At 37.1% G+C, this 27064-nt stretch overlaps 1 protein-coding gene across 1 annotated transcript in view; it reads right to left on the bottom strand.

Annotated features, from left to right (window-relative positions):
- Window positions 1–27064, bottom strand: part of PRKN (parkin RBR E3 ubiquitin protein ligase) — a 674505-nt gene that overhangs the window by 244054 nt on the left and 403387 nt on the right. Inside the window, exon 7 of the mRNA XM_066315857.1 lies at window positions 22015–22151. Coding sequence (XP_066171954.1) covers window positions 22015–22151 — 137 coding nt within the window. The remainder of the gene's footprint in view (window positions 1–22014; window positions 22152–27064) is intronic.

Here is a 27064-nt window from a genome sequence, read left to right as displayed (position 1 = left end):
GCCTGCCTCTGCACATCTTTCTATTTGTGACAACAAAATAACAATTGCTACTTGTCTTCATTCATGATGGTGACTCATATCTGTGGAAGTTAAATCCTGGCTTCTATGATTCTGGTCCAATTAAAATAAGTTTATTTTGTCATTTTTAACTCAATGTTAATTAAGGGCTTGTTACCTTATGTAATTTTTTTCTAATTGAATTGCTGTGGAACTGCCAAGATATGAAAATCCATGTGTGTTTATTTTTCCATGGATTGAGAAGAGATTATTCTCCCAGACAGAATTTAAAAAACCCCATAAAAACAAAACAACAACAACAAAAAAAAAACAACAAACCAACCAAACAACAAAACCCCACCAAAAAAAAAAGAAAAAAAAAAAGAAGAAAAGAAAAGGAAAAAAAAAAAAAAAGAGAGAGAGAGAGATTCACTCTCAATTATTGTTTCCTCTCAGAAAAGCAAAGGCCTTTCCAAACATTAAAGTAAGGTGTTAAAAGCAGAGACAGAAGGTTCCTGGGTTGACTTTTCGTACTAAAGAACTTATCCCGAAAAGCTGATTTCTTTTCATTTGATATAAAAGACAGAGGAATGATGAAAGTGCACAAAAGCAGGAACCAGGCTGACAGCACTTGTCACCTCAAACAAAACAGAAGGATGGGATGGTTAGAAGTTTAATGCTAACAAACCAACCTTTCCCACCCCAGTTAGAAATCACAGTAAAGTAGGGTTTTTCTCTTCTCTAGGGAGTAAATATCTCAGTTTATGAAGGTTAGAAAATACTAATATATTCTTTGAAAGTCACTCCTTTCATCCACTCAATATGTGCATTTAAAAGTTTGACTGTCTCTTACGGTATCCAGCTCTTAATGGAAGAGACAGCACAGTGTATCTCACAGCTTTCCAATGGATGCTGGGAAGTTTTGTCTATTGACTTGATGCAGTATGTGAGGTGTAAACTGATTTTTTCATTATTTAGATGTATCCAAAGCTTTCACATTCTGGGTACTGACAAGATGTAACCGGCTAGCAGTCTTACTAAGCAACACATTTACACCTTGGGAAAATATCTTTTCAAGGTATGTACTGGAAGTGCTAATTGACTTTTATTTCCTAATAACTGTTGAATCTAATAAGTTTGGAAAAGCTGGTGATGTCAAAGAACTGTAAATTAGACATTAAAACATCTTTCAGACTGTCAAGCCTATATGTGAAAATCTTAAAAAATAAATTTTTAAGCTTTTGTCCTCTGAAATGAACTAATGAAGTCATCAATAAGTCAATCACAACTGTCCTAATGCAGGATGTGAAGAACCTAGTAACATCATATGTGTAATTACTAATACTTTAAGCCATCAGGAAAGTAATGCAATTGCCATTGCCTTTTTCTGCATCAGCAGAATGGCAGTACTGAAAAAAAAATCTGAGCTGCAGCTATCATTTAGGACATTTGACATTATGCCTCAGGACTTTTTAAAAATTAGCTGACAATCTCTTCCCTCACCTTTCCATACCACACATTCACACAGTGTTTTAACACACTGAATGATTATGCACAGAAGTACAAATTAAAATCATCACAAGTCCTGAAAAAATAAGCAGATGGACAGAGGAAAGGTACCTGGTAAGTATGTAAGGGAAAGATGGATATAAAAATCCACAATGTATTAGGCAGCAGAGAATATGCCAAGACATTCTACCTCAAAAATTATTCTTTTTTCAGTAAGTGCCTGTGTGTTTTCCAGATATCACAATCAACTGATCACACAAATCCCTGGGAAACCACTCAATGGTTTCCAGCAATTGAGAGAAATCCCTGCAATGCCAAGCCTGCCTAATGCAGAGTCAAAACAGATCCCTTTGTCAAAAGTTCACAGAATCACAGACTGTGCTGAGTTGAAGGGACCCACAAGGGTCATCAAATCCAACTCCTTCCCAAGCACAGAACCATTCCCTACAGTCACACCATGAGCCAAACAGTATTGTCAAACACTTGAATTGTGTCAGGCTGGTGCTGTGATCACTTCCCTGGGGAGCCTGATCCAGTGCCCAGACACCCTCTGGGTGAAGAACCTTTTCCAGCCTAAACCTCCCTGACACAACTGCAGGCCATTTCCTCAGGTCATATCTGACCACCAGAGAGAAGAGATCAGTGCCTGCCTCTCCTCTTCCCCTCAAGACGAAGTTGTAACTGCAGTGAGCTCTCCCCTCAGTCTCCTCCAGGCTGAACAGACCAAGTGCCCTCAGCTGCTCCTTGTACATGGCTTCCTCTCAAGGATCTTCACCATCTTTATTGCTCTCCTCAGGACACATTGTGTCGCCCAAACCTGTCCCCAGCGCTGGAGCTGAGGCTGCCCCAGTGCAGAGCAGAGCAGGACAATCCCCTCCCTTGCCGGGCTGGCCATGCTGTGCCTGATGTCCCCAGGACAGGGCTGGCCCTCCTGGCTGCCAGGGCACTGCTGGCTCTTGTTCAGCTTGCCAGTGACCAGGATCCCCAGGTCCCTCTCTGTGCACTGCTCTCCAGTTTCTCATTCCCCAGCCTGGCTGTACATCCAGGGTTGCACCATCCCAACTACAGAATCTGGCACTTTCCCTTGTTGAATTTTATACAGTTGGTGATTGCCCAGCTCTCTGATTTGTCAAGGTCTCTCTGCAGGGTCTCCCTGCCCTCAAGAGACTCAACAGCTCCTCGCAGTTTTGTATCCTTTGTGAACCTGCTCTGTTTCCTTTCCAGCCCTGTGTCCATGTTATTTATGAAGATGTTGAAGAACACAGGACCCAAGATGAAGCCCTGTGGAACCCCCCTAGTGACAGGTCCCCAGCCTGATGTCACCCCATTCACTGTAACCCTTCGTGCCTGACCCATGAGCCAGCTGCTCACCCATCCCATGACGTGTTTATCCAGCTGTGTGCTGGATATTTTGTCCAGAAAAATCCTGTGAGAGACAGTGTCAAAAGCTTTACTGAGATAAAATGATTACATTGACTGGCTTCCCTTTATCAGCTAGGTGGGTAATCTTGTCATAAGAGGAAAACAAATTTGATAAGCAGGACTTCCCTGTTCTTGCCCTAGAGGTCATTAGAAAGAGAATACTGAAATTTTGGATTGAGAATTAAAATAAAAGAGAGAAAACAAAGAGAAGGTAACACTACCCTACTGCATCCCCCTTTTTCCCTTCCAAAGAAAATCCAACCTAAATCCTAAAAAGTACAGATGACAGCATCTGTGCCAAGAAACAGCATAGGCAACTTTACTATTCTACAATCCACTTAAAATGGTGACATCAGGAAATATGATTGGGACCCATGCACTTACAGAAAGGGACAGCTTGACCATATTAAACTGGGCTGCATTTCATTCACTCTGTAGGTTCTGATCCATTCAAAAGACATTAGCACTGACAAAGCTGATCGCTGAATATTTTCATATTCAGAGTTTGTAATTAGAGTGGAGGTGGTAGATGATTAAAGCAGGGAAGAGGCATAACAAGACCAAAGAACAGAGCAAAAGGTAAAGCTGGCCAATGGAGTTAAAAAAGAGGGATGGAAAGCAAATTAGACTCTTCATGCTGCCAAAGCAATAAAACAGTGAGAGTCTCAAAAAGAAGAGAGAAAAGAAAATTGGTCAAGTTCAATCAGGAATGCAAGGGAAATGACCCAGTACGGATAAAAGGAGGCACAGAGCACAGATAAAGAGAGTTACATGGGAGGGAATTAAAGAGTGGAAAGAGTGTACCTGTACTGAGGACATCAAGAGATCTCAGCTGACTAAAAGGGAACAGTAAAAACCCAAACAAGTGGGAAAGAGAAAATGAGGGGAGCAACTAGATGTTAAAACTGAAGAATTGAAAGAATACTTGCATTTAAATATTCCAGAAAACTTGAGAGGAGAGACTGCAACTGAGCAAGCTGAATTGGCAAGATCTGAATGTGCACAGAAAGGACGTTAAGTAATGAGTCCAAGGGACTCCAGGATGTGCGTACAGTGGTATGATGGCACGGCTGATAGGATGATCTACTCAGTGCTAGATATACCAGCACATACTCCTTTGAGCCTTCCACTAAGTAACTCTGATTAGTAAATATATTAAAAATGACAAGTAAAGGCACAATTCATGTAAGAGCACCATAATCTTGTGATCAGATGCAAGCAAGCAGTAAAGTAAGAGAATTAAGTTCATTTTCAGTTTATGCTCTGAAGTCTTTAGGGCTGATATCATATCTAATGTGCAAATGCAAGTTTTAAAGTAATTTCAGAGGAAACCTGAAGTACTTTTGACTAATATTTCATTAATGGTCTATGCTGTTGGCCTGAAACACATGGGTATAAAGAACCAAAATATGCCAGAATCACTTTTAACAGCATTTTTTGAAATCAGTATCTTTCCCAGCGGAAAACTCTTTTGGGACTATATATCTCATTTATGCTTCTATCTATTGCTAACATCTTTTCTCCTAGCTAGACCCCTATTTAGAGGTGTCCTACTTCACAGCTAAGCCAGACATCCAAATTTCTAACAGATTCTTTTTGCTTATGAAATTATGTTTTAGAGTCAAAATATATTTTGTTAGCCTTAGCTCCATTCTGGGTACTGTAGCACCCCATACAACAGGGTCTGTTACATATACATGCTATTTTCCCCTGGAACTGACATCCAAAGTAACGAAAGTCCTTTCCCAGCCACCAAGGATTTTATAAGCATTATAATGCTTAGAATGTAATGTACTTGATTGCACTATTTGCAGAGAATATTCACCCATTTACAGTGAAGAAATAGACAGATGCCATGCTGACCGCTTCAGAGAGCAGGACAGGACTATCAGAAATGGGGGTTCTAATGGAGCTATCGTGTCCCATTTCACTTCTAATAACTGTGGTGTCTTTGTGTGCTTCAGCAGGGTTTCCAAGATGCTAACCACTCAAAGCTTAATAGGCATATAGATTCTCACTAGCCAGCAAAATTAGATGACAGAATAATTTTCTACCAACTTTTTCTTCTGCTTCTATTTATCTCAATGTAATTTCGCACAATATCTAATGGTATTGCAGTTTTGCTTCTGTTTTTCACAGATGTTTAGTGACTCATCCAGTCATCTTTAAGTTTTGCAACCCCATGCATTGTTTGATTCATCTCCTTTAGCATATTTTAGTATTGTTCTCACTGAATCTCTGTCTTTTAAAACGTTTTCTACAATCTTATAAATTGCATCTTTTTTTTTCCCCTCCCCTTAGCATATCCTTTTACTGCCTTTTTAATTTCTTGTGGAGATTCAAGCTTACAATAGAAGGTCCAATAAACCCGCCTTGAGCTAGACTGAAAAACAAAACCTTGCTTTATGTTAACAGCATAGCTTCTAAGGAAAGCAGACACACGTGTGAAGAAGCTATGAGCACTGGTGTCGAATGTAATTTATCCCTTAAATGTAGTTCTGGACATGGAAGAAGGGCCATTAAAAGAGAGAAGATAAAAAGAAGGAAATGGCCAAGTAGACCAGAAGCAAAGCTGAACTAATTGGGTGTGCAAAAAACTGTCAGCTATGGGGTAAAACTACGGAGGTTTCTTGAGAAAACAGCCAAAGGGAAGAGGCAATCACAGCAAAACAACAGCTGTCTGAAACTCCCCTTCATTTCCTCAGAGAACACACATTGGCTGGAACAACTCTCCAGTCTTAACCCTGAAGACCAAAAGGCAGAGAGAACCAAAGTATCAGCTATACTGCAACTTTCCCAGAGTGAGGTGATCACACTGAATCACGTGGCTGTGATCCTCCGAAGGGTATGGGAGAAGGAGACACTGCCAATTCCATGCCTTCTTTCTGCAGCCACCAGTCTCTTTTGCACTTCTGCAGCTGCTCCTACTGGTTGGAGTCCACTTCCATCCTTCCTTTTGTTTGCTGATTTATCTTAATATTTATTCTCACCTTCAATCCTCTTCCTAGACCTACATGAGTTTTACATTATATTGTACCACAGTATGGTAAAAAAAATTTTTGGTTTGTTTTACTGGGGGGGTTGGGTGGTTTTGTTGGGGGAGGGGTTTGTTTGGATTTTTTTAAAATAAAACGTGCAATGAGTTAACAAAAGAAACAAAGAGGAGGAAAAAAAAAACCAACCCAGCATATTCCACAGGAGGCGAAAGAATGTAAGAATAAGACATAAAAAAAATTCTGAAAAATAAAGGCAGAAACTCTTACCATAACTGACTACTTGCAAAATATGCATGTTTAACATTATGATGTTAAATGTTTATAGTTTCTTAATAGTCAGTGGTTCAGCTCTTCTAACAAAACATAAAGAATCATATCCAAATGAGTTCACTGGAAGTTGTGAAGAAATATTTTAAAGGAAAATATGACTTCATTAAATGAAATAGTAAAAACAGTACAACAGTTTTGGAGATTTCTTGACTTCTAACCCAAAAGCTATACTTTTCTCTATATAATTATGTGCATGTGTGAGTATGTACACATATGTATTCTTTTTGAATATATATGCATACTAGTCCCTCACATATTTATGTTTATATAAAATGCATAACAGGAGTTTGTAATGGATAAGATAAACAGTGGCAAAACCATGAGGGAGCTATGCAAGTCATCCTAACTGAGCAATATTAAGCCATAAAATGACATCATTCATCCTGTTTTCTATATATATTTTACAAATACATTCCTATAAAAATGTTAAAAAGAGTTTTACAAATTTTATTAGCATTATTTTTCATATCCATCTGCCTGTAGAAACAGGCTCCTTTAGTACTAAGATTCCAACTGTCGATGGCCCCGAGGGAGAGGAATAGTACAATTTTTTTTTAAAACCTCTCAAATTATGCAAAGTAGATTTCCAGCATATAAAAAGTGTCATAAGCCTAAAGTCTGCTGTGAGCTAAAAGCATGTGCCAATGGAAATCAAGGCTTCTTCCCTTAGAGAATAAAGTTTCCATTTTCATTCCTTAGATTTGCAAGATATCTCTAATCGGCACCAGCACTGAACCGTGCCCAGACCTGCTCTTCAACAAACCTAACTTTTAGCACCCCTGGTGCACATTCTGAGAAGACAAAACCAGAAAAAAAAAATTTCCCTTGCAAGTTGTACTAAAAACTGCTCAACTTGATACTCTTTAGAGGTCTGGTGTTTAAATTTCTGAGTGAGGATGGTCTCAAAACACCTGGAAAATCTCATTTCTCCATGGGCAACAAAAAAACCATTCTAAGCCTAATACACGAAGTTACTTTGCTCTAGCCATTTAGAAGAAATAGACGACTTCCAAAAGAAGGGGAAAACCTCGTGACAGAATTTAAGAAAATACAATATGCACTTAAGAGAATTGTTTTTCAATAATGTGTGTTTAAATATGAGTAATGTTGGTAATAATTCACCCTTAAAAGCAATCAATTTGATTGTAATAGTATTTTAGTTTCAGCTGTGATAATTCTATTATTATTATATACAGATATTCAATATCAGTAAGGTGACTAGATTTGAACTTCCACGTAAGCCATTTGCTAGCAGACAGAAAAATTCAGAAAAGGACAATGATTTATATTGAAAAAAAGGTCAGAAAAAGATTTAGTCAATATAATCAAATTTACTTGATAAAGCGAAATAATATACATCCCTTAATGAAAAAAAAAATTAATGCAAAGCTAAATAAAGATGTACTTGTGGATTTGAATTGCATTATCGTCCCAATATAAAACTTCTGTCACAATAACGTTAAGATGACCAAGTGAAAGCAAAATACAGGTATGTGCACACAAATCAAACTTGATAGACAAGGATCAGAAATGTCTATCATGAGTAATTTTAGCTACTTTTATAAGTGCTCAGAGAAAATTAAGTCAGGACTACTCTTTGCAGGTACAAAGCATTGCATTACATTTTGCTCAGATTTGCCCAAATTTTTATGAGTAAGTCTATGTCTACATGCTGCCAGATCAGCAGTTTGTAAGTAGGAGGCTGAAGCAAGCCAATATTTCAGTGCTACCTCTTCCAAATTTTTCTGGTGCATTAGCAACCATCTTCTGGCTACAAACAATACCATACTGTATGTGTCATACTGTTAGTACTGTGCTTTAATTTCAGATGGAAAACTGCCTCTCAAAATAGAGCAGAGAGTGAATTAAAAAAGAACGTCATCATACCAGAACTGTGAGAAACTAGAAAAGACAGAGAACCATATTTCCAGGTTCCTTGGATATATCACAACATATGGTCTAGAGAACATTTTATATTTATAATCTCTCCAAAACACTGAATTGTCATTCATAAGAAGACTCTTCTGTGCTTTTGAATTCTGAGGACTAGACTTGATCTCATTTTGTTTTTATTGTTGGCATAAATCCACATTTTCCAGTAGTATCTAAGGTAAGAAATTTATCTAAGAAGTATCCTTTTTTTCTGGTCTCTATTGAAATGGCCAGGAAGTTTCCTACATACAACCCCCAACTTTTTGAATTTGGGAGGAAGGAATTGATTGTACAGAATTTCAATGTTTTGATTAAAAGCAAACAGTTTTCCCCATCCCAGATACTTTTCAATTTTAAGATTCAAATGACTACCTTTTTAAACCATGGGGAAGAAGGATTTTAAACCATGAGTATTTTAGTTATTATTTTCAAACATAAAAATCTACCCCAAACTCACATTAGTTTTGTTGAGAGCCATCCATCATAACCCTGCCATTTTAAAATATGTAACTCAGGTAATTGTAGGATAATAAGTTGTACTTTAGAACACTGTTCTAAAAGGACTTTACAGATTTCTGGTACAAACAAGCTCTCTCAGTTACAACTTAATGTTGCTTTCAAATATTCAACCTGTGAGATAATATGAGTTACATGGTACTTTTAATAACCATAGTTAAAGCAGTAATCATCTTTGACAAAAATCCTGGTCACAAAGCAGTTCTGATTTCTGGAATACCAAAACTGTAATTATAAATCTCCTTATATTCCATGTAATATCACTTTAATTATCCTATTTTCCTCTCAGTCTGTACAAACCGATTATCAACTGCTTTTGGCTGCTTTGTGAGAGATACAGAAAGTGACCTTCACACACCCTTAGCAGCTGCATGAGATCATGCCAAAGTTAGGAAACTCTCCCAGTGCAACAGGAGCAGAGGCTATCCTGAATTTCATTGTCATAGTCTGTTGAATGACATCACTTATACAACTCGTAGGGCATCTAGAGAACAAACTCAGCACAGAGGTTTCCTATTACAAAGGAATACTTTTCCCTTACCAAATTTTAGTTAATGTCCAGGCTCCAGTAAGGCTAAAACAAAAGCACGGGTTAAACCATCTTACATTTGATCTAAGGTTGGACCTTGCTACCTGCACTAAATCCCCATGCTGCACTGCTTCAGTCTGTAATTAAAAAGTGAGACATCAATCCACTGTGCTATATATCTTTTAGTTCTACAAATGCTGTAAACACCTACTATTTTGTAAACAAAATTAGAATAATACAATGAACTAGAGGTTGCTTTCTTAAAGGGTTTTATACGCCAAATCTATTACAGAGCGCTCCTTAACTGGGACTTAGTAAAAAAGCAGCGTAACAAAAGAGGGAAAAACACTTTCATGAGCTTCATCCAGTACATAGACTTCACTATTATACTTTCTGCATATTTGGATAGTCATGCAATGCATGAGGGGTTGAAATTACTTTTGAATACAATGTGTTTTGAAACAAAGTGTTTTTCAGGTTAGAATGTACTTCTATATATGCTGCAAAAATACAAGGAAAATTGGTTTACTTAGAAATAATAAACCAGTTCACTGAATCAGTCCATCTTGATGACACTGATGCTATCTAGCAATGAGGTTGATGTATGAAAATTTCTTTATCCAGAGAAGTATTCAGATCCATGCATAAACATAAGCATTTGAATACAAACCAACCAGGTTAAGTATGGGCTAATTGTGCACGTTCCTGTGCAGAAGAGCAATATTGCCTTCATTGGTGAAGGACCTAATACAATCAGCAAAAACACCAGAATTTTCTGAAGGGAGGGAAACAAAGGAGCGAGGCGCAGGTTACCTGCAATAAGAGCAACAAGTAAACGATGTGTGAGTTTGAAGTTACCCTTGAATGAAACACAGAAATGGGTACAGAATGATATTAAGAACTCTCTTTTAGAATCTCGTGCTCTTATTTATTGTGGCAGACATCAAACTCAGAAGAAGAGCTTTGGTCCTTTAGAGGAAGTTCAACTATAGGCATATTGTGACTGTTTTGTCCTGAGCTTTTGATGTTTCTGTGATGGGAAAAGGGTTTCATGTCACATCCTCATAAATCCTGATGAGGTCAGGAGGAGATACAGAGGCTATGACCAATCTTCCAAGTCAAAACACTAAGTTCTTTTACTGATCAATATTTTACATTTGTTTTGATAATGAAACTATTAAAAACGCTGTTAGTATTTTGCATATTTAGTGGGACACCATATTTACTTTTTAAGAAAGGGAAATATCAAGAAATTGATTCCATAGATAATTCCTTTTTTTAATTTTTTTATTATTAAAATTCTACTTATCATTAAATAGGCTAAATATATGATTTGTAAATACTTCTGCCTTGATGTATTTTCTGCCAAAAATTATTTCTAAAATCTTAGAAAAATAAAAACTAATTTCTCAAGTGGACTTCCATAGCACTTAAAAATGCGCAGCAAATACAGAGTCACACCAAGTAAATTCAGTGTTAATGATAGTCTATGGAAATTAGTCTATCAATTCTTGATGAAGGAAAAACCCAGAGTAAAAAGGCACAAATTGAGAGTGGGAAGAATGTATTCTAGTAGAGTAATAACTCCCTGTGGACTGGCATGCACACTGAACAAAATTACTTATTTTAATTCTGACATATATTAGACATTCAGTTCTCTTGCAAGTAACTAGTTATGGCCAAAGTATGCAATTCATAATTCATACCATCATAAGAGAAAACCATCACGTCCACTGCAAAGATGCCATGGAGTTTCAGACCTCAAGTGTGCTCTAGCTTTTAATAACTGCTGACTAGATTTAGCTTGATTCACCAGTGGCCTCAAAACTCCCTATTCAGACAGTATGCCATATAGAAATATGGCTGCTCCCACTTTACTGCTCATCTTTCTACTGAGAATACTGAGAAACGGCTGTTTTGAAGTAGAATCAAGTTTGAAGCCCTTGTAGAAATACTGGAGCACTGGATAGAGAAATAAAACAAAAACCTACTGCATTAATTACGGTTTTGCCTTGTCTTGGTTTGGTATTTTTCAGATCGTGGGGTGTTGATTTTTTAAAATACATTCTCAAGCATATCTGATCTGCACAGAAAATCAAAAAATTCACACTCCATACCCCAGAGGCTAGAATTGCTTCCTTCTGAAATAAATAATTAGACAAATTTACAAAATGCACATTATTTTCCCAAGTGAATGGAATGACTCCAAGCGATTAAATACATAATTAGATTGTTTTTCTAAAATGCTTATTATTTACCTGAAAGTCTCATAGCAGACTCCTGGTAAACACTGTCTCCCTGCTAGCAGTTATTACCAAAAACACCTTCATAATTTCCAGCCTTCCTTCAGCAGCGATACCAACAGCAGATATTACTTGGATCCACGGATCATGAAAAGCGAAATCTGGCTGTGCCAGGCACTCCATTTAACTGACAAGCTGAGCATACCTGGCATTACCCTCTTGCATTTCCCAAACACAGTAGAAAACAAAAAAAATAACTTTTTAGTACTTAAGTTCATGTTTTAGCTGGCTAGAAATTCAGAAATTCTGCCGAAGGTTGTGCTGTGTGCTTGCAAGGCTACAGAAGAAAAGAGGGGGGAAAAAAGCCCCAAGTTCTTATTAGCTGTTCTCTACCTGGTAAGGATAATGAAGGGAAGCTGGTTTTAATAATCAAGCCTTGAGCCCCACCCGCCATTTGATGCAGGGTTTTGGGCCAAGTTATCAGAGCACACCAGCCTTCCCTTGTAACCACTCCCGTTGCCTCTCTCTAGGGGACACACGGCCACAATGCCAGGCCTTCAACGCCTGAATGTGAATATTCCTGCTCACCAGGTGGGAAAGAAAAAGGTCAGGCAATGAGACCTAGCTGGTTCTCCTATGCAGCTGAGAGACAATACCTAACGCCCTTTTCCCAGTGATCACAGTCAAAAATCTGACCCTCAGAAGAAACCTCTTTTCATTACTCCACCTCCAGAGTGAGTTTTCCTTATGCTTTCATCTGCCCAGAGGCCTCACTGCTTCGTGGTCCTTACAGAAGAGATCAAGAGTGACTGGAATCTCAATCAGAATAAAAGAGGGCAGGAGGTGGAAAGGCATGACAAGGTGAGGGAGAGAAAAGAAAGACAAAAGGAGAAATGAAGAACAAAAGAAAAATGTGGAAAACAATCAGAGGGTGTGCCAACAATATTTAGGGATCAGCAAATAAGGCAACAGAGATGGGCAGATATCAAAGGCAATGGCAGTGAAGGACTGAATAAAAAAATATATTTTACTTCCCAAAAACCAGTAAATAACTAAATCATGAAAAGAAATAATGTAGAATCAAGAGAGGCATATTCTTGGGGGAAAATAAAGGAAAGGAGCAAAAAGAAGAAGAAATCAGAACAACTAAGTAGGAGAATTTTAATGGGCACATCTTTGTCACTGTATTTTCCAGTTGTGTCATTTGTCTGTTTTTTAACACCTTCAGCTAAGCTATTTATGTCTTACACATAGGTTTTACATTTATATGTTTTATACAGATATATTATATATGACTTCAGAGTCACAAACAAATATCTTAAATAGGGGTGAGAAATTCTTCAGATTTCCAATTTGGTATTAATAGAGTAAAACTCTGCCATGAATATTTTGGTTGTTTCTGTAAAAGCCTAACAGTAAAAGCACTCTTGGAGCACTGGTATCCCACACAGTGCTAGCCACGAAGCTGAAGGTGGAGTAGCTGAGGTGTGCACCAAGTGGCAAGAACTGCACACTTTGCCAGGTCATTGCTTTTATGGCAGTACCTCATCTTTTATGAGGTTTAAAAAGAGACATCTAGGGCAAAGGGGAACAGAGAAGAGAAGAAAACAGGTACTGACTGACAGGCAGATAGCCTGCTCTCAGTTACCCTCGAGGATGCTGATAGATGGTCTCAGTTTCAAATACGACTGTATCCTAACATTCTGATCTCTGTTACAATAAATAGATTATAGGATGCATCTCAGTGCTTCAGTCTAGGCCTGCTCAAGGCACTTAAGGCATTAAATTAAGGTTAAATTACACACATTATGTAATGTTATGAATGTTGTTGTACTACAACTTATTATTTACCAATGAAATTTTTCCATGAGAATTTGCAGTGAGTAAGGGTATGCAAAGGTATTAACAGGAAAAGTGTGAATATTCAAACTTAAATTGTTAGTGAAGGACATGACTAACACGACATGTCAAGTTTCTCTTCCAGAGGTGTTTCTGAAATGGGAAACTCTTGTAGGAGCTTCATTCACCCTTATTTCAACGATGTATAAGTAAAATATACGTTTCACTGTCATTCTCAACTAACGGTATCTCATGTGCCTTTATTCCTACCTTGCTATGAATCAGATTTAATGATGTATTAGCAAAGTCCTTTCTCAGAAGGTGTCCCTGAATCTGTCCAGCTGTGCTCAACAGAATTACTCTACTCTGCAAACTCCTATTTAGTAAGAAGAAACTGTCAGTTTCTTTACAGATATTATGTGTTTATGTTTAAAAAAACCGTAGTAAATAAAGGGATATTAAATTGTTCTGGAAAATCCTATTGTCCCATTAGTTTCACTGAAATAATGAGGCTACATTGGTTTACAATGGGAAATGAAACATAAACACTTCCAACTAATGTTCATAACTTCTAGCCCAAATTTAACAGACACCAAAACAAAAAAGCTAACTGCAATCATCCTCATTAATAACTCCTTTATAAGAGCAAATTAAAACTCACCATCTGATTAAGCACATATATTTTCTATCTTAAAGAATCTAGATTTATTTCCAAATAAGTTTACACTGTTGTCAGATAGTGGCAAATTTCTAAAAGCACCAGATTATAGTTAATAATTTCCATGCTTATAAGAAGGGAAGGAAACAAGGCTACCAAATGACACTAGGTGACATGACAGCTTTTTTAATATGAAAAAGGATTCCCTGTGGGTCAAAATGAGAATATTGCTATTGCATACAGACCTTTCATCAATCAACAGTTTCATTCACTGTTATATTGGACTGTTTTTGATCCAGATACACAATCAAAATCTTTCCTAAATTACACACCTTATCTCCTTTCCTCCATTTATTTGTTGTCTTGGAATACCTTTCTGGGGAGACAGAGTTTATTGAGAAGCAGCTTGAAGCATGTTACTTTTTATAACCCTCACTTGCACCTACATTGTGCAATCATTTGACACATCTGCTATATGAAGAACAAATCTGATTTAAGAGTTTTAATAAGACCTTGCATCAATAAATTATAACAGATTGGTGATTAGTAATATTATTTATATGCAATATTTTTGTACCCCTTATAATGCTGATATCTGCTTCACAGGGATTAATTATTTTCATAATTTTGTCTAAGTAGTAATATAGAAAATGTCAAAAAGAAAATTAGATTTTCACTTCCCAGACACAGAAATTTAATTAAAGCCAACTCCTTGTTGAAGGGGAACGTCCTTAGCTGGTTCTGTGATATGGCAGCAGCTCCACACGCTGCCATGTGGGAGACCAAGGCTCAGAAAGTGACTCAGGGAATATTAATCACCAGGCTTCAGAGACTAAACACATGCTGAATGTGCCACAGTTGGTCCCAGCAGGTTATTTATGGAGTATATAAGTTAGCAGACAGCAATGATTTCTTACAAAGGCTGCTGCTTGCACAGCCCACCTCAGGGATGGCGTTATACTGAAATAAACTCTCTGCTTGGATAAAAACTGATCCATTAGGAAATCTCTAATTATCCAAACATGAAAGGTCAGCTTCCCCTCATGCTGCATGAGTGTAAGATAAAGACCTGTAACAAATTCCAGCTGTAAAAATGAACATCTTCCTCAGTCTCTTGGACATTTTTAGGACAAACACGTGTTTCTAATCTGTGCAATAGTCCACATATAAACTACTGAACTCTTGTCATGGAAAGCAAATCCGAGCTTTATGAGAGAAATTGGAGACATTATTTACTGATTTTACCTATCCTTGCTCTTTAGGTCTTTCCTGTTTCTTGCCGTGAATAGTCACCAACACTTCTTAATTTCCAACCTCTTCAGTCTCTCAATTCCTTCCCTTCATGACTCTTCTATCCACTGTCCCCTATATTATTATTCCTTCCTTCTGTTCCTCTCAGTCCTTCCAATCTTTCACCCTGACTTCCTCATGAACATTAACTGCCATGGACTACAATGGGAGCATCGAGCAAGGCCATCCAGGACTTGGAACACCATCCATGGACAACTAAGTGTAGTCCTGGTTCAAAATGCACCTGCAGCCATGAATGAAAATGAAAGTTCCTTTTTCAGAAACTGACCCTTCTTTCTTAAAAATATATTTTTCTGGAGAAAATAGGCATTAAAGAGATACAGTCAAAATAATTGTACTTGCTATAACGGCACCTACATGAGGTGAATTAGAAAATAGCTTGAGTTAAAAACCCATCCAAGCAGTTCAGTGTAAACTTGGTGACTAATAAAACCATAAGACTTAATTTTACTGTTCACGTATGTGATGGTTTTTCTCAATCAGATGGCAACTTAAAAGTGACTTGTCAACCAAATACCCCCACAAACTAATCACTGTAAGGTAAACAAGTATGGGCCGAAGTGCTTTCAGCCAGAACAAATACCTTTCATTTCCAAAGACAAAGTCACTGACTCCAGCTGAGATATAAAATTCACCTTTGTTTCAGCTGGACACAGAAATGGTGAAAGATGGATAGATCCCTCTGCACACACTTCTGCCACTGCTCCAGTATATGTTTGTTTTATGTTGACACAGGCCAGCTCATGTCATAGGACAAGAAGTGTGCTTTGAAAGTTAATTTCTAGCTCCTTTTAAAGTTAATTAATTTCTATGCAAGATTTTTTCATTACCTCTTGTCCTTCATTATTGCTAACCAGATTAAGCCTATGTGCAATGTCATCTCTATGCAATTTACAAGTGAAATATATTGCAATAGAAGGACTAGTGAGAGATAAGGGAGAAAAACACCTATGGGTAAGACATCTCATGCAGAATTTAATTATGGTCACTCAGATTTCTGTAAGTATCACATTGTATGATTTCACTGCAGTTGCTCCCAGAGAAGAATCCAATGCCTGCTTCAAATATATCACAGGATCAAGCCCTGCTTGTTTTGTAGATTTGGAGGCTGTTTAGATAAGAAGTTGGCAATCTGCAGCCACAGAAACAGCACAAAGACTTGAGAGAACAAACCTCAGATGTCACTGCTTGAACTTCAGTCAACACTGGAAATGGAAATGAAAGAGCTGCTGTGACTTCTAACTATGTTCTTTGAACTAGTTTCATGAGCTTGTGCTACTAAAGGAACACAAAAAAGCACTTGATACACTGTTAGTTCATGTTTATTTTATGACCACAGTGAGAGGAGAATGCAGAAGACCATAAAAAATTCTTCAGGAAATTTTTATTCTCAACTAACCCTTGAGAGTAAAATTCTGGTTTATCTATATGTTTTTGGCTCCCTTCTCTGTCCAAGTCTGCTTCTGTATGCTCAGATATCTCATATCAGCAAGAAATTACAAAAAGTTTCACGCTGCCAAGTATTTAACAGCTCCTAAATATTAAACTTGAAGAGCATTTTGCATTAATTCCTAAATCCACAAATGTGTGTTTCAATCCCTTTTATTTTACTCCTCTAATAATCACTCCCATTTCCTGAAGTTTGCGATTTCCTAAGGTATCTCAAATATGTTTAAAAGGGGTTATTGGAGAACACAGATTTCAGAAACTGCTGACATATTGAGGCTTCACACCATGAAATTCTTATTTCTTATACCAACGGGTTTACTTCAGGCCCCACCAAACTCTGCATGCTTCTACATTACATTCTTGAAAAGACTCTGTTCCTAGAACACTGACCTTCACTTTAGACCCCTTGCATCCACATGCCTTCTGAAATTTATTGGAGCTTTTGCCCATAACAGCAAAGATTGAAACATACTACTTGGTGTGGTCAAATCACAGTTTTCTTCCTCCCTTCTACCTGCAAACTTTGCTTAGGCTGTTCCTTCTCCCCACTAGGATTTTGAAAGATGATTCAGAGATTCATGACTGCACTGACACACCATTATTATACAAATAACATGTAATGTGGATAAAAAAAAAATCTAACCCTAGAAGTTTTCCTTCAGTGGAATGTGGGTTTTGAGGCAATTTATTATAATTTAAAGCTTTAGTCCTTTTTATTAGCAGTTCCATACACAAATTGGTGTAATTCTCCTTATTTATTTATACATCTGTGGTAAAATCAGATTACTCCCTGATACAATGGTGTTTTGCAGTCAACAGGAGAACTGCATCTTTTACCTAGATTCCTTTAAAACTCATCTTGCATATGATTACTCAGAAGAAATAAAGTGATGCAAAGATATTTTTGCAAAGTGCCTACAGCAGCTTAAAGCCTTGCCTTTCCTTGGTATCATGAACTTTTCTACTACCAAAGAACTGTGGAAGTCTATTTTACATTAGGGACCAAGATTCATAGTGCTCTAATGCTATTTTAAAGGTGCAGCAGTGTTCATAGGAGCAGAATGTTTTTAAAAGGTATAATTCATTTTGTATTTGTATACAATTCCTTCTTTGAGGTAATGCTATAAGATTCTTTGCCCTGCACAGTAACTAAATAACCATAAATGATCTTTCATGCATATGCAAATCCATCCCTCTAAGCACCTTATTAATTATTTCAAAGATACTTGGAGGTCACCACTCATGGAAATTTCTATGCATGAAGCCTCATTAATACAAGACATCACACAGAGAGATGGGATAGATTTTTGTTGCTATTTAACAAGGGCAGAGAGTATAATCTGTAACACTTTCTTTTTTTATTTTAATGACCAATGAAATTTGGCCAGCTCCTATCTGCAAGTGCTTCCTCTGAGGTGCTGCAGAGGTTTTGAGTCGTGGGGCTGCTGCCACACTCCTGTGCACAGCTAATCCTATCAATGCACCAGTTACTGTGCTCGGAGCTCTGGTCCTGGACGCTGGCTGTTCTCAGCTGGAGTGCTGCTGCCTGGCACACGATTAGCAGCTGAACACCAAGGAATTAATGTTGTTCTTCCAAAAAATCACAGCAATGACACATTTTGTTTTGGAACAAAGTGAAGCTATGGCACTACTGAGGTGATACATCATAGCTCATCAGCTGAGATGATTGCTTTCTTTTGAACACTTATCTCCTGTTTAATTAGGCCCCATAACAGCAATCAAAGCAAAGCAAGGACATAACTATACAGAATACCTGAATGCAATGAAAAAATGCATCCTCTGGCACATCTGTGCCAGGAAGCAAGAAATTAAACCTACTTGAGAAGCCCTGTTTATCTGAAATCCCTAGATCCTTCCCAGCTCAAGTGATGATAACACTGATCTCGTCTGTCACAGTGACCCTTTGCTGTAGCAACTGCTGTTTATTTTTATTCTGTTGTGTGTGTGGTGCTTTCACCTCTAGGTTGATCCAATAAAAGATATAAAAAACTTGCTATGTTGGTACATTCCCTTGATAAAAATCGGGAACAGTGAGTCAAATGTTAATGGAAACTGCAGGCTATGTTCATTATGTTATCTCTATTTTTGAAAAACACTAGAATGAACAGAACTAATTGGAAGTGCCAACAATTAAAATATGCTTAATTACAAAATCAAACCCTCCTGTACATTGAGAGCAATGTGTGCACATATGCCTTGAAGAAATGTGCTAGTTTTTTAAGTAAATCTAATCTTACATGAAAATGATCAAATAACTTTTAAAAAATCCAAACCTCAAACTTCAAGACATCACAAAGACTATTTCAGGATTAGTCTTTGGTGTTTAAAAATACATGTATAAATGCACTCTTTTGAGCTGTCTGTGCAACCTGGTCAGCTACTGTAACATAAATTTCATCAAGAGTGAATATGACTTTGTTTTGTATTCCTTTTAGAAGAAGGCTCTTCTAAACGAACCTCTATCTTTTCAATAAAGCTCAGACCTAACATATTTTTTTTCTTTGAGTCATTCTCTATTAGATATAACATGTATTAAACCCACACTGCCTGAATCAGGAAGATTTTTTCATGGCATGTCTCGTGGTGTTCATTCCTATCAAGAATTCATTTGAGGTTTCATTGAGGTAATTAGAAAAAGCGGTGCCAAATAGTGCTTTATCATACCCACATGTAGATACAAACTGCAAATTACAGTTGCAAAATGAAGATTGTGATCTGTAAACTGTAAAAATGCCATATTATGCTATTCAGTAGAAATACCATGGTAAATGGAAAAGAAAATCCCGCGATGCTGTTGTGAAAATGTCTTAACTGAATTCATTGATGATGAGAGCTGCTGCCTCCATAGCTATGAGGGAGGCTAAAGGCCCTTGGATCTGAACAGTAGGAAGGAGCTGACAATGTAGGCATGCCTCCTTCTCACAGGTATGATGAAACTCAGTCTCATGACTTTCTCAAAGAACAAAAAATAATCATTAGTTCCTAACTCAAGTATAACTTGATACTGGAGACAACCAAATGACCTCTATATCAGAAAGTTAAGTTCAGATAGCTGCAGAAAGGAACCCATGAGGTTACAACAGCCCTGCTTAGATTATTCATTCTGCAAAGTAACTTGAAAGAGAATACTTCCAAGTGCTTTAGTGCCTTTTTTTTTTTTTTTTTTTTTTTTTTTTTCTGCAAAACTGCTAACATAACAGAGACAACTGATGGATGGTAGCAATAAGTGAAAGAGAGAAAAAAGTATTGCAATTTTATTACTATTACTACTGCTATTAGAACTGCTTTAAGGAATAATACTTTGAAAAAACTTTTCAATTTGGAGAGTTCAGAAGCTTTGAGATTAGAGATATTTTAGTTTTCCCATATTTAGCTATTATAACACTTAGAGTTTAACACAGCTGAGGCTAGACTGGTAGCAACAGCTTCTTTTCCATTCCCTCAGCTGAACTCTATCTCACTTAAACAGAAGAAGTACACCCATCCTTTGTGCATCCTCCACAGCATCCCTTTCTTAAGCCAAACCCATGCCTTCCTCAGCATTTGAGGACTGAAATTGCAACCCTGAGCATCTCTGCACCATCTTCTTGTGTATTCTCCTCATCCCAGCCCTACTCTGCTTCCACTGTTCAATTCCCATCATGTTCAATTTCAGCAAACAGAAAAGAGAAATAGACTGGCTGGCAACTGTTAGTCAGGGGTAAAAACTTCTGAAAATTTCTTAGTCTCCTCTCTGAGAAAAAAGAACTTCTGAACTGAGCAGCTGGAGTAGAAGACATATGGAAAGATCCTAATACAAGTTTAGTGCAGCATGATTAGCAACGAGTTTAGAGACAGAAGAGGAAGAAGGGTCATTAGTTTGACATATCAGCCTGAACTGGAGGAAGCTCTGTGACACCAGCCACAGCAGCGAGGAGGCCCACAAGCAAGGAGAAAGATGAGCTGCCTGCTGCACCACTGGAGTAACTGATTAACCTAAGGAGCTAACAGAAGAAAATGGAAGAAAATCAATAAAAGAGGGAGAAAAGGAATGATTCCACTCAAGCAGCTTATTAATTTGCGTGGGAGCGGCAAATGGATTAACCTCTGGAGAAGCAAGGCGGGAAGCTGAGAGTACAGATTGACCTCACAGTACTATACTAATAAAAAGATCAAGGAAAGAACACTGGGTATAAAGTTCCTGTTCAAGTTCTCATGACAAGTTTTCCCACACAACATTAAAAATTATTTTGTGTAGGATGACATCAGTCTGTAAGTGTAGTAGCAGTTCAGGGGGAAGTAAAATAAGACCTGGCAATACAGCACCTAAACAGCAATTCTAGTGAAGTGTGAAGAAACGTTGCTTGCTTGAAGCAATTAAAAAGAAATAATTTTAAATATTTCTTACTACTGTACTTTCAATACCCTCAAGGCATGTTCTCAGATTAAATAGATGCCACTCTACTAAGAGCTTTTGTCAATTTTTCTCCCATTTAGTGGTGTTTGAAACTTACTTATCAGCCATTCAGGTAACCAGGCAAACCCATCTCCTGTGCAGCTTCTAATATGCTGTAAAATTATTCTCATACTATGATACAGCACTTGAGACAAACATATATGCTCCCATTCTAATTTAGCACCAAGAAAAAAGAATGCTATGTATAGAATATATTTCTTAGCAAAATTTTTGACAATTTTGCAGTTCGTAGGCCAGTGAAATTGAATCAATCCTCAAAACAATTCATATTCCATTTAAGTCTTTAGTTAAGTCAAACTTTGTTTCCTACTCAGGTAAAACACATAACTACAATTCATTCAGTGAGGTGATAGTCAGCAATAATAACTTCACCAAAAGGAAAATTACTTAAAATTCCTGTTCCTTTCTTATTAGTACTTGAAGACAGACCAAGAAAGCTAATAATTTACTTAATTTGAAAGTAGAAATGTGGAGGTCAAGGTTTTTTTTTTTTTTTTTTTTTTTTTTTTTTTTTTTTTTTAACCAGAGTGTAATGCTATTATCTGCTTGGACTTCATGATTATAAAATACTAATGTGAAGAAAATAAACGTTTCGTTTTAAAATAAATGCCCTTTAAAATCCAGTTGATTCTCCATTTCACGTGCTTAGCAAAATCCACTTCAATATTCAAATATTTTCTCCAAGAAATTAAACAACTCCTATCAACGCAGTATAATTTCACTGATATACACAGAACTAATAGGCAATAAAAAATCTTACCCTGAAATCAAATTCACATTAAAAAAAACAATTACCAGAAACATACCTACACAGGGGAGGGAATAGCCAAGCTCCGGGTCATGGATGAACTGGCGGTCATTCAGCATGGTCACACAGTACAGATGGAAGCAGTCCAGGCAAATGACATGGCGATGCACACATTGGAACACAAGCACAGGACTCCTGATAAGGACAAAATAGTGAGAGTGATGAACAAGGCCTGGACTAAACTCCACAAAAAGCTTAATTTCAAACTTCCAATTTAATAATAATTTTTAATTCATAATGCATAGGAATATTACATCATAAAAATAGAGTTTTTCCTGGCATAATGCAGCACTTTTAAAAAGAGATGGTTTCCAGCATGAATCAAATATGACGAAATGGAAGTAAAGCTTTTACTGGAAGTTGAAACTTTACTGAAAACTGAAACCTAAAGCAAGACAAATCCTTCAGTAACAGATATCCTTTGTATGAGGTGAGAAAAGATCATATATGGTAAAACACCAAGTGGCGATAGGTAGGATAAAATAGGAATGAGACTATCTAGGAAAGTTAAAGATTTTGTGAAAACCACCATGTGCCTTCAACCTTTCAAGGCAGCCATTTGAACTCTACAAAAACGGCATTCCCTCAGTAATAATGAGTAAAGTAATTCAGCTTTTGGTCAGAGGTATGGGATTCAATAAGGGAGCAAGCTAGACTTAAGTGTTGGGTATCAATACAGTAAGTGAGAAATTCCTGCTGTGGTCAACACACTTAGCGAAGTCTGGAGCTGATCAGCCTCCAGGTACCTGCAGTAGGGTGAGCTCAATCTCTAGTTTGACTCCACTGCCTGCATAGGCTAAGCCTCCGTGGACCATTACAGGAATGCAGACACCCATCACACATGCAGAGACTAAATATGGCTGTGCCAGGCCTGAGAGAATACTGCTTGTGGAGATGCAGAGAGGAAACGCTCGGAATGAATGAGGATAAACAGTTTTACTCCTCAGCTGGCCTGCACTCAGAGACTCTCTAGTGATGGTCACAGCAAGGAGAGCCAGACAGCCAGTGGTTTCCAAAAGCCTGCCCAGGACCAGCACCATGAAGGTGTGCTGATCAAACCTAATGGATTTGCTCTAATATAGGCTAACTTCTGCTAACACCTGGTGGACATAACTCAACTGTCTGTTCCAAAGTTAAGTGTAGTATACATAATTTCTGATCTTTCAGAGCTTCTACTAACCTCAAGTCTCAAAATTGCAAAAATAAAGGGAGATGTGTTAAGTTGAACACAACAGTGAGATTCCCATTCAAATGCTGAATCACATTTCTCCTTTATTTAGCTTGCAAGGGAACGCAGGCAGAAACTTAACACAATATTCAATTTTTTAGTAACTAGGAAGAAGAATAATTATTTTTAAAAATAAAAATATGAATTCTCCCACATTTGTACTCCAGGAGAAAAGTATTGAAACACAAAATAGAATACAGCAAGGCTGGTGATAAAATCATTAGAATTAGAAATATTGCTGTATCTTCTCTAAAACCTGCTAGATGATGCTTTGAAAACCCCTGAAACACTAAAACAGAAAGCCTTCAATGTGGGAATACAGCTTCAAAATGTAATCAATAATTTCACATACTGCATAAAAGCATTTAATCCTTCATGAAAATATGGTTTAGTATTGTACATAGTATAGAATTCATGGCAGCGTGTTAGTATCTCCAAAAATACAATCTCTGTGTTTTAAGGATTTTGTTGAATAAAGCAGCTTAAAACTGAATAAATAAAACCACCCCATTACTAATCCTTATTAGTTGCCTACTTGCTGTTCTGAATGTGCCAAATAATAATTTTAAAAAGACAGCTGTGAGGCAAAATGAGAAGCTGAACTCTATGAGTTTAGCCCTGGATGGTCACCAAATCATTATGGAGAAGTGGAGGAGCAGTTATCTTGTCTCCACAGTGCAAAAGTCCCTATGGTCACCAGCCAAATGTAACCTTTAGAAAAACACCCCCAATATTTCTCCTTAAATTGTAGATATAATCAAATCTTCCTATAGTTTTAACTGATATCTCACTTAAAGGTTTAATTGCTCTTTTGTATTACTTCAGTGTCTGAGTATCTTTTCTAGTTTCATGGGAAGGAAGCTCCTTGGTTCTAAATTCACATCTCTTTGACCTTCACTTCAAAGACAAAATACGTGTGTGTGGCGAGATGCATAAGAGAAAGCCATCAAAAGTGGAGTATCTTAAAAAAGTCAGGCCAGAAATGAAAACAGTGTCATCAAGATTTCCACCTAAACCTGTACAAAATCAATACTAACAGCATTTCATTATGCAAATGAACTACTATGACCAGTTTCTGCTGTAAATGATTTTGTGATAATTCATTTTGCTTCTTAATGCATCACAATGGTCTAAAATCAAAACTATAATCTCCGGAAGGGGCATGGCCCTAAGTGTACATATTTAAACTGTATCTTTATTAATCTTTAAAAATGCTATCTTTTAACACTATCAGACTCCAAGCCATGTCTACAAGGTAGATATAAATCTGGGTTCTGACTCTGTCAGAAAAAACAAGCTTAGCTTTCACAGCTCTTACACTGCCCGCTAATTTTTCAGCCTGGCTATCAGTGTCATAAGACTTTGAGAAACTCAATCTGCATGCAAGGCAGATTTACCCAACTTCCTCTGGCATTGGAACAACTGCTACAGTCCAACATCTGCAAATTTTGAATCAAAAGAATGCAATTCTAGTTTAAAAGGGGCATGAAAATCTCGTTCCTGAGACCAGCAAAGATGAAAATGCAGGGATTATATTCACAACGCTCAGGTGAAGTTAGTGAATACACATTTCGGATAACCCCAAGAGGGACTGATAGAAGCCTTGCTTGTACCAAACACAATTTACTTTAGAAAGGAGTATTATAAAAGTAAAGAAAAATTGCCCCAGCTTAACAAAGTCCCTTCCTCAATCTAACACAACTAGGCTAGTAATGTAAATCTGATACATATTTTAGAAAGCGTTTCATAGTTTCCATTTACAGAATGCGTTTGGTTGAATTAGAGGCTTCCTGAGAATAATATGTAAGAAAAACGTTTCCCACAGCAAGGGATAAATTGGTCCTTTTTGTTCACCAATTAGGAATGTAACCCCTTTGAAAAATTGAAAACCCAACATTACAATGTATCACTGGAAATTTCCATGATAAGTAACTCACTCCTGTGCTTGGATTCTTTTTCCTTAGAATTTGATCAGCGTGCACTGACTTGAATGACAAAGAAAGGGGATCCCAAATGTTTCTGCTTCGTGTCATTACTGTTGGATGACTGAGGCACAACAGCAGCAGTGGTGGAAGTGCTTTCTGGTCCATAAGCTCTTTCCTTCTTCCCTCCAGAGCAGCAAGACGCAGATAATTCTCAGATAGACTGCCACTGGGCAAATTAAGATACTGGCCAAAGAAACAGACAAAGACTTGAGCTTGTTTAGATAATTGATTGTTCTAGTACACCCCAAAGATCTCATAATGGTTATTACTGTATTGAGACCGAGCCCAATGGCTATGGATGTGAGGGGCTACTTTGCATAAGGAATTATTTGTAGATATTAATAGTGAATCAGTAGATATATCTTGCAATGCCTACTGAAAAATATACAGGCAATTTTTCTCTTGCTTGGTCCTTGCTCTTAATATTTTGAAAAAAAGCTAGACTGAATAAAGGTTAAACAGCCCACCGTGTATATGAGAAAATATTTTTTTAGAAAATATGAGTAGCTACATTTTGAAGCACTTTGAGGCAAGGAATACTTCTAAACCTGCAGAAGTATGTGAAAATCACTTTGGACAAATCTGTGAAACTGACTTGAGGTCATTTCTAGGTGACAGCTGGATTTTTCTCACCTCAATCTCAAAATCTTAACCAAATAATAATGAAAAAACCTTAGCAGATGTCTACAAGGCTGCCTTGATGGGATTACAGTCAGCAAAGCAAAAATAGCCATGTGGAAGTCATTTCTCTGCAGTAAATAAATATGAATGCACACAGCTATATCAGAGTCTTTAACCCCACCTATAAGTACTATATTTATCATAAAACACTTCTGTATTTCCAGCACATTTTTCCACTTTGGCAATCTTCCTGTACTTCAAAAAGCTTTCTATATAAGCACTGTGAAATAATTTCATTTCTAAATGGATCCCCATGTCATTTCAAAGCAGATCTGTGTTAGGTTTCAGGTCAGCACCATTCAAGAAAAGGTGAATCATTGAAAAAATATGCAAGGGAAAAGTAAAAAGGAAAATATAAACTTAGGTGACACAGATACTACAGGCACTCTCCTGCTTCATAAACATTTAAAAGAATTAAACAGAAATACTGTCCTTGAGCAGCAATCTGTTTTGGCTCTGTTCTTGTAGCAAAACAAAATTACAAATGCCTAAATAAGACAAATTATTCATCCATCATGTAGCTTCCTCATAGAACTCTATGTAGGAAAATATAGTCTTCTAATTCCTGTGAAGCTGGTGACACTTCTGGCTTTCCTGTCTATCATATTCCACAGTCTTATTCAAAACTATTGAATGAATTGCCTGGTTCTGATGCTTAAACTGCATGGTTTTCTTACCATGAAACTACTTCCAGGTATGTTCTGATTGAATATGTTATTAAAAATACATTAAAAAGATGACAATATTTATATAAAATATAAATATAGAAAGTATAGAAAAATTGCGTCAGTCATTTGTGGTTTAGAATTCATACAGTTTGGAGGAAAGTAGAGCAGCAAATTCGGCTTTTTAATGAGCAATATGCTATTATGGATTCATAGAAACAGTGACCTATCAATTACAGCCGACTTACGAGTAACAATGCAGGCCCCGAATATTTAGACAAGGGTAGGCATTTGAAATGAGTATCAGGACCTTACCTGAGAAAAGAAAAAGTACTAATGAAAGTACTAAGAAATTAATATCAGTGATATGCAGTCACGAATTTATCTTTCATGGAATTTTAGGAACAAAAATAAAAACAAACCTACATCCCTACTTTTCCTTTCCTAAGGGAAGAAAATATATCTTTACATAGGCTGTGCCAATTTAAA

Source organism: Sylvia atricapilla, chromosome 3 (genome assembly GCF_009819655.1).
Source record: "Sylvia atricapilla isolate bSylAtr1 chromosome 3, bSylAtr1.pri, whole genome shotgun sequence".
NCBI lineage: Eukaryota > Metazoa > Chordata > Aves > Passeriformes > Sylviidae > Sylvia > Sylvia atricapilla.
The sequence above is the reverse complement of the archived record's forward strand: the minus strand, read 5'-3'. Positions and strand labels throughout refer to the sequence as shown.